The sequence below is a fragment of the Seriola lalandi genome, unplaced genomic scaffold, assembly GCF_002814215.2.
Source record: "Seriola lalandi dorsalis isolate HSWRI2012SDOR001 ecotype SW California unplaced genomic scaffold, Sedor1 jcf7180002054936, whole genome shotgun sequence".
NCBI classification, from domain to species: domain Eukaryota; kingdom Metazoa; phylum Chordata; class Actinopteri; order Carangiformes; family Carangidae; genus Seriola; species Seriola lalandi.
In genome coordinates, this window is record NW_019525488.1 from 702,429 (window position 1) to 711,337 (window position 8,909).

General features: G+C 44.6%; 1 protein-coding gene across 7 annotated transcripts in view; it reads left to right on the forward strand.

Moving 5' to 3' along the window:
* Positions 1-8,909, forward strand: part of caska (calcium/calmodulin-dependent serine protein kinase a) — a 108,682-nt gene that overhangs the window by 37,534 nt on the left and 62,239 nt on the right. For all 7 annotated transcript variants that reach the window (XM_023393450.2, XM_087170227.1, XM_087170228.1 and 4 more), the window contains exon 2: positions 1,464-1,576. In XM_023393450.2, coding sequence (XP_023249218.1) covers positions 1,464-1,576 — 113 coding nt within the window. The remainder of the gene's footprint in view (positions 1-1,463; positions 1,577-8,909) is intronic.

Genomic DNA, 8,909 nt, shown 5'->3' on the forward strand with positions numbered 1-8,909 from the left:
ACTCCCCCTCCGTGCCACTAAACCTCATCTTCCCAACACGTTTAACTTTCTCACACACACACACACACACACACGTATAGACGCGCAGTGTGTTATTCCCCGGTGTGCGCAGGTCAGTTCAAGCCCATTACCTCAGTGTTGAGAGTGCAGCTTTATTTAGGAGGGATCCTCCTGCTGCAGCGCTCTGCGGCGCCGACCTGCTGCTTGTTAACTCTAACCTGCAGCCCCTGGGTGCTGGACCTCTGTGTATCCCATTCATACTCTGATGATACACTCCCTCCACGGGAGGCATGATTCAGCGTGAGAGCAGCTCTGCCTTCTCTGCATGTGCGGAGAACAAGCAGCTGTGTGATCTTGTTTCTTTATGTCTGTTGGGCTGCTGGCATTTTAACACGACTTTGAAGCATCAAGTAGGAGGAGGAGAAGTTGTAGTTAGAGAGAGAGAGAGAGAGAGAGAGGGTATACTGAGCCGTGATTCAAAATGATCACCTGCTGGATTTCTGCGGTTGTCTGTGATGTGTTAGTTACATGGAGAGAACGGACTGTGTTCACCTCCTCTTACCTGCTGGGAATCACTTCGATCATTCTATGTGATTTTGTCGACTTCTTCTTGTGTTTTTCGGTCGTGGTGTGTCTCAGTTTGAAAGAGGATCGTGGAGAGATGACCGGAAACAAGAACAGGAAGCGATAACAAACGTCTTCTGCTCGGAGTCAAACCGGGAACCTTGAGGTTCACGGTCTGCGCCTTAAACCCTCGGCCACTAGAGCCCAAATTTAGTTTGAGTCTGAATGTGCATTAAAGTTGAGCAAGAGTAAAAGTGCAGCCAGTTATCATTTGACATCTCAACTCGACTGCCATGACGTAGGCATTGTATTAATCAAATCAATTGATTTAGTCTCCCAGCCCAAGTATCAGGATTTGAAATCCTCATTAATATTTGGATCCTGACTTCAGCTTGTGTGGCCTCAGTTTCTTTCTCACATGGAAGCTTCTATAATCAGCTCCTTTATATGAATAATGTGTATGTGACTCATCACCAGCTCTACAGAACCTTTCAGTGTCTTTAAGTTCATTGTTTTGGTTTCACTTTGCTCCGGCTCAGTGTCGCTTCGACTGGAGAACACCTGACTACGTGTCACCTGCTCACAGCTGCTGAGGAGGCAGATGTTTCCCTCCGGAGCTCAGAGCACAGTGAATACTGGACTCATGTGTCAATAAACAGCTGTTTGCTCACAGGTTTTAACATGTTAACTCTAAAAGTCTATGTTTCATATTTATTTGTATAAGGACGGACCTGCAGCATGAACCAATGGCATGTAACAACATCATAGCCTAAAGCGGTTTGAAGTGTCTTTATGATATTTATTCTGTGAGTTTATGTTTCCTCCCGATGTTTGGTAAGAACATGTTCTGTACAACAGGCCGGTGGTTAAATGTGTGTTTCTCTCTGTGCTGTGTTCAGGGGCCCCTTCAGCGTGGTGCGGAGATGCATCAACAGAGAGACGGGGCAGCAGTTCGCTGTCAAAATCGTGGACGTGGCCCAGTTCACCTCCAGTCCAGGACTCAGCACAGAGGGTAAGAAAGCTCTCAGTGTCTCGCTGCTGCGTCTGCTTCCTCTGCTCCCGAATACGACTGAAGATAATTACTTTACTCATCCCACTCTGTCAAACACTAGCAGATGAAGTGCAGAGGAGAGGTCAGGTGTTCCTCTTTGTTCATGTGTAACCAGGTTTTATTTTATTTTATTAATGTTTTGTTTCACTTCCACACTTCCGCTCTACTTCTCATTCGCCCAGCTGCTCTCCGCCACACTCGGGAGTTTCCTGGGTGACACTGACACAACACAATGAGTTTTAATAGAATATAACACAGTGTCTGCAGAGGACAGACTCGTCATATTACTGGAACTGTATTGTTAATGACTCAGACTAAATACTCCTCAGGAGAGACGATACAAACAACTGACGTAACGACTGAGGCAAAGAGAAGGAAATAATCAGCAGTTGCAATCAGACAAATAATAAAATAAAAACAAGCTCCAGTGAGAATAACAGTTGGAGTTATAAGCAGATAATAATATGATACGATGATCAGCAGAGGAGACATGACAGAGGTCAGAGGTCGAGCATTAACTCGTGATGATATGTACAGACTATTAAAGTGATGTAAAAATGTAAAAGCAGGTCAGAAACCAGCAGCACTTATCTGCTCAGCTTTCTATTTTCCCTGAGTTTAATTACACAGGTGCCGCGTGTCGCTGATCCAGAGTCAGTCTGCTGGGCTTCATCCAGAGGAGCCAGGCAGAGGTCTGATCAGATATCTGACTGTGGCTGAAGCAGCAGCGGAGGGAGGGAGAGAGGGAGGGAGGCAGGGAGGGAGAGAACAAGAGAGGAGGGGAGATTGAATTAAAGATATTTGGAGGGTGGGGGGGGCGATAAGACTGAGACTACTAGATGAACAGAGCAGGATGGAGATAGATGGAGAGGAGGGCAGGACTGTGATAGAGAACGCAGCCGGTTTACTACAGCCCTCACATCCAGCAGGTATTTTTAGAAAGAAATATACCCACAATGCTTCATTCTCTTCGCCCCAGCAAAGGAAGATTTAGGTTTTGACTGTTGAAACAGAAGAAATAGGAAGAAGTTCTCGACCAAACACTGATGTTCAGTTTATGTAACAACGCATTAAACACCAACTGTGACTTTATCAACGTGTAACATGATTTAAAGCGATGACATCATCTAAATGTTGTCGTCTGAATGGCTGCGCTGCACATCTCTCCTCCCGTGTGTTCATCTGTCTGGTGATGCTGGACCATGAACGCACCGCCAACAGCTCTTACACTGGAACATGTTCGAGCACTTAAACGCCTCGGCTGCAGGAGATCAGATGAACTCTGAAAACGATTGATCGATTATCAAAATAGCTGCAGGTTAATTTTCTGAAAAATAATTGTTGCAGCTCTTAAAGTGACAGCCCCGTAACAAACAAGCCCTCGCTTCCTACCAAATGCTAATGCTATATATCAGTGTCCAACATCGTGAACACAATAAGTGCAGAAGATGGATGGATGTGAAATGTAGTAAATGTTCTGACATTAGGAAAGTAGAAGAAGTTAATCTCTTCATACAGGAACAGAGCGACCTGCACACACAGTGTCTCATTCTCTATTTTCATATCAGCTGTGACATTTACAGACTGCAGGAACAGCTGAGTAACGTCGTGTGTTGAGAATGTGCTGACAATAAAATTAAAAAATAAAAATAAAAAAGGTGGAGAACCTTCGATGATCAGCTGAGAGCCGGAGATAATTAGAGGAGCTTTACCTGTGCTCTGTCACTCGAGGGTCATCCAGCAGGTGAAGCGTGTCAGGGCGTTTCCTTCAGATCCTACAGAGCAGACATGAAGCTTGTTTTGATTCTGTGATCGTGTTTAATGCAGAGGTGAAGTCAGAGACACTAACTCACCAAACAGACGTACGAATACACGTGCACGCTCACGCCTGCAGCAGCAGTGAACCTGATCCTCGCCGTCAGAGCCCGAGGAAACACGAGGGGGACGAGGAGGTTTAAGAAAGAACAAAGAGAGAGAGAGAGAGAGAGAGAGAGAGAGAGAGAGAGACGTGTGGGTTGTTTGGTTTCCACTGCGGGTAGATTTTCCTCCTTTGATGCTCAGCTTCTGTCCACAGAAGATAAAACCTGGAAACGATGCAGAGATTTGAACACGTCTCCTGTCCACGCTGGAGTCTTCACGTCCTGAGACACGGTCACAGTGAAATGTAAACACACTCAGGAAATGGACGAATCTCTTTCTGTTCTTTCAAAGCTGAACTTGGTTTAAAGGTTCAGCGCCTCCTCCTCTCTCCGCTGTCTCTTGTTTGGCGTCTCAGTACATGACACATGATTTAGCTTAGTTAGTTTTTCTCTTCTGTTTCTGCAAATATAAATAATAATAATAATAATAATAATAATAATAATGTAGAGTTTTACTACTGCTGGGACCGTTGATCAGATCTGGTGGTGTGATCGTACAGACATTAATACAGATCAGTGACAAGACTTGTTATTATAATACAGTCTGCAGGGAGGCTCTTCACTGTAGCAGCATGAGTTGGAGATGGAGGGATTTTAAGGCGGATGCAGATTCTGATATTTTGAGGGTTTTAAAAAAAAAAAAGGAGCTGAGTCAGTCGGTTCTGTCTGACTCGGTGAGGACATGTTTAATTCCACTGGGTCTAATAATCCCTCTAATGTTACCAGCTGTAGCTGCTGCTACGAGATATTAGTTTGGAGGGGTTTCTGTGAATTAGCTCCATCAAGGAGGTTTTTTTTTTTTTTTACCTGTTTGTTTGTCAGCAGGATCCGGCAAATATGGATCAGGCCTTTAGCCCCGCCCACCACCTGCTGGTTCCAGGTGGACAGGTGAGAGAGCAGAGAGCATCAAGATGGTGAGAGCAGGAAACATCAGAGAGACTCAGACAGACCCAGACTCAGAGGAGGAGTCTGAGACCAGAACCAGAGACTAGCGGACGGATCAGAACCGTTAGCATAGATAGCATCTTTTCAGAACAGGTAGCATAGTTAGCATCTTTTAGGAGCAGTAAGCATGGTTAGCTACGTTGTTATAAGTGAGGAGGGACACTCCTTCACCACTTTATTCCAGCTTTGACCCAGTGTGATCACCTCAGTGCTGACCAGTCATCATACTGGTTTCTGTGTGATGACTGGTTAGTGACTGGACGCCCGGTTCTGTTCTGAGTCACGGAAAATCTGACGGATCACAGAAATCTCTGAAATTAAAGTTTTTCGTTGTAGCTTTTCTAACGCCATCTCTCTTCACTGCCACCATTAATGATCACACGTGTGCACTAGTTTCTGTTTGACTGTGTGTGTGTGTGTGTGTGTGTGTGTGTGTGTGTGTGTGTGTGTGTGTGTGTGTGTGTGTGTGTGTGTGTGTGTGCTGCATGGTCAGCACACTCCCCAGTCATTTATATCTAATCACAGTCCCCCCTCTGCAGCGCTCAGGAATCCATCAAACTGTGCGCTCCCTGCAGACACCAGCTGGCTGCTCTCATTGTTGATTTGTTTTTACCCCCCCTCCCTTTATTTCTTTCTTTTTCCCTTTCTTTTTTTTCTTTTTTTTTTCCTTCTGTGAAGCCTGTAGAAAGTAGCAGAGCAGTTTCACTTGAGCGGGCAGCTGTAACACAGCACCACAGTAATCAAGCAGACACGCACACAAACGCCCAGCACACAGCTCAGACCCAGGGAAGTGGGTCAAATGGTTCATGTCTTGGCAATGGACTCACACACACACACACACACACACACACACACACACACACACACGCACACACACACACACACACACCAGCTTGTTTCTCTGCAGCCTGTCCGGAGGTCTGTCTGACGAATAGGTCAGCCCTCTGAGGAGATGAGGGAGAAACGTTGGCTAGAGAATGAGCAAAATTCATCATGTGCCATCGCCTACTCACTTTCCTCCGCCTCCTCTGTTCTCCACTCCCTGATTCCTCTCTCTCTCTCTCTCTCTCTCTCTCTCTCTCTCTCTCTCTCTCTCTCTCTTTGTCTTTCTCTTCATCCCTCTGCTCTTTATTTCCTCGTCTGTCTCTTCTCCCCTCCGTCGTCTTCCTCTCTCGTTGCAGCTCTGTGTTTCTATTAGACTGTTGTGACATCTTGTCCTAACTGTCTGTAAAACCAGCATCAGGTCTCACACACACACGCACACACACACCTACAGCTCAGTGTGGTGTAGCTGTGATAGCGAGGCCTCCTCCCTCTGCAAGCTTTGACTCCCAGCAGGAGGAACAGGGATCACTGTGGAGATCACATCTGTTTTTCACCTCCTCTCTGTCTCTCTCTCTCTCTCTCTCTCTGTCTCTCTCTCTCTGCTCTCTCTCTGTCTCTCTCTCTCTGTCTCTCTCTCTCTCTCTCTGTTCTTTTTTCTCCTTCTCTGACTTCTGTCTAAAATGTCTAGTCTCTCTACATGCAGACGCTAGCAGCCGTGTTGTAACAGTGTCTGCAGAATCCTTCATACTCTGTTCTCAGTGTATGAAGGCCTCTGCCGTTACCATGGACACAGATGGATGTCTTTCTCGCCCAGCTGTTGATTTACTGTACATCATTGTTTCTATAAAAATACACCATGCACTCTTTTTTCTGAATTGCTGAGTGCAGTCATGTCATGTGACCTTGCACTCTGCATTGATGCCTACCACAGTGTCTTTTCTGTTGCTTCTCCGGGTGGGCGGGGGGGCAAAAATTGATCAGCGGTGGTTAACACTGGTGTCCGGGCTGAGAAAAGCTGTGTGCGTAGTGAAGCCCCGCCTCCCACCGACAGGACGCCAAAACACGACAACATGTCGGTCATGTGGAGCTTTTACAAAGTGATAGAACGTACGCCATCTGCAACCATGACAAACATGATCGGTATTGATCTCACTCATAGATGATCGATATCGGTATGACGCCAGAAAAAGGGAGGGGTTGAAATTAGTCACTGGTTTGCTAAAGTGAAAGCTACTTGCTAGCTTGCTAGTGATGACACTCTAACGAAGTGGTGGAGATGAAGTTACATGATTGGTTACAGCAGCCTCAGCTTTCAGCACCACCGCTCTATTCATGTGCTGCACTAAGCTAATGCTAATGCTAAAAGCTACAGTTGGTGCTAACGCAAAACTTCCTCCATACATTTCACAATAAATGCATTTAAGTGTTTAAATGTTTTTTGTTAAAATAAAAATTGTAGTTGCTGAACTCTAACGAAACACCATGTCTGACATGATGACATGGACATGATGGCGTTCTGCCTGTTGGTCAGAAATGAACTGAAATCAACGTATTTCAGAGACGATCTCAGTGTCTGAAATGAAAGTAAAGAGACAGATGAAGGTCCGGTCTCCAGCGAGCAGCTCTAAGTTTGGTTTTTACATTGTGTATTTATTAGTTCATGATGTCTGCCGCCAAGATTAATAGAGCAGCAACGCTAGGTTAATTATAAATTAAGCTAATTGTTGATAAAATCTGATGTGGTGGAAAAACATGAAGGAAATTAAGTTAAATCAAGAGTTTTTATTGTTGCTGTTCCTTAAATTTGAGTCTATTTTTCTGGCCCCACCCCTTTATGAGCTGTAACTCATTTGTGTTGTTGCGCATACGGTTAGCTCCCTGTTGCTTACACTTTGGCCACAAGATCAGTATCAATCTGTTAACTTTGACTCCACACACACACACACACACACACACACACACACACACACACACACCCTGCAGCCATTTATACTCAGCTCAGTAATATTGCTGAGGTGATTTGATTCTCATTGGATGGAGCATCTTTGGTATTCTCCACCAGCAGTTAGCGGTGACGGACACGAGCGGCGGCGAGCTCACCAGATGACATTAAACGTGGCGGGCTGCGATGCCCTCAAGGTAGCCACTTATCCCAGCTTTAGCAGCATTAACATCATGTTTAGAGCTAGCCCACACCCTGTGCTTGTCCTCCGAGGATTAGCTTAATGTTAGCGCCCAGGCTCGCAGCACCACAAGTGGCTCATGGCTTCGACTCAAAGCTTTAATTAAATGTCACTGCATACATAGCAGAGCATTACAGTAACTCTTTATTATAGCTCACGAGTGTGTGTGTGTGTGTGTGTGTGTGTGTGTGTGTTTGTCTGTGCAGAAACATGTAGTTAGTCTCATCTTTTTCCTGTTCGGTGTTCTTGTCCATAAATCACCTCCAGCAGCAGCAGCAGTCAGGGGAATACCTCGGTGTGAATCAGGAATATTAAGCCTCCATACACTGCACAGTCAGTGAGGATGTATATTTTAGCTCAGCCTGGTGTTTCTGTGAGAGAGGCGGATATTAAAAGTTAAGATAATAAAGTTAAGTGCACTCAGTGATGCAATCTCAGCAAATGAGATTGTGCTGAAGCAAAAAGGTTCTGTGATGTATATTTCTGTGTTTGGCTTCAGCCTTCAACATGAGGAGGAGGAAGGAGGAGGAAGGAGGAGGAGGAAGGAGGGATCACAGGCTGGAGAAAGGAAGGATGCAGATGTGATAGGATACATACAGATGTTTATACTGAAGGCAGATCCACTGTTTATTAACTGCATCAGTAGCTGTGTTCTGTACACTATGTGAGCTAGTGGAGCAGAGCTGAATCAATTAGTCGATTGATTTTCTGTCACTTTACCAATCAATCAATCAATCAATCAATCAATCAGTCAATGTGTTGTAATATAGAAACAAAAATCACTGATTGCAGCTTCAGATCAGGTTCCAAAGGTGAATGTTTTCTGTATCTTTGAGGTTCGGACTGTTGGTCGGACAAAAAGGAAACATCACCTTGAGCTTCTGAGAGCAGAATAATCAACAGATCAATCATTAATAATAATCATGAGCTGCAGCCTTGGAATGGAAAATCATCTTCTTGCTCTTCATTCCAAAACAATATGAATTATATAACAACAGCACAACAGAGGTGTTTGATGGATGCAGTTGTGTTTTTCATCTGATATTAAATTCAGGGTTTCTGCAGAGTTCACCTAATTCAATTTAAGACTAAGACCTTTTTAATACCTCAGAGAAAACTCTGTAATATATATTTCATAAACAAGTCATAAAATAAGACAAATCCCTGCAGATTTTCATTTTTACACTTCTTGTCACTACTTCCCACCAATGTAGAACAATTACTGCTAACATCATTAATTTAATCATTTAAGGTCCCACACTGTGAGATGTCCATGTGTAGTGTGATTATAGATCAGCTCTAGCTTCTATATTAATACTGTGAAAGTATCAAAGCCTCAGTCCACAGAGAAATGCACACAGCCTGTATTCAGAAACTGAGCCTTAAAACCAGCCGTCAGGACTTCTGGAACTTTGTGATGTC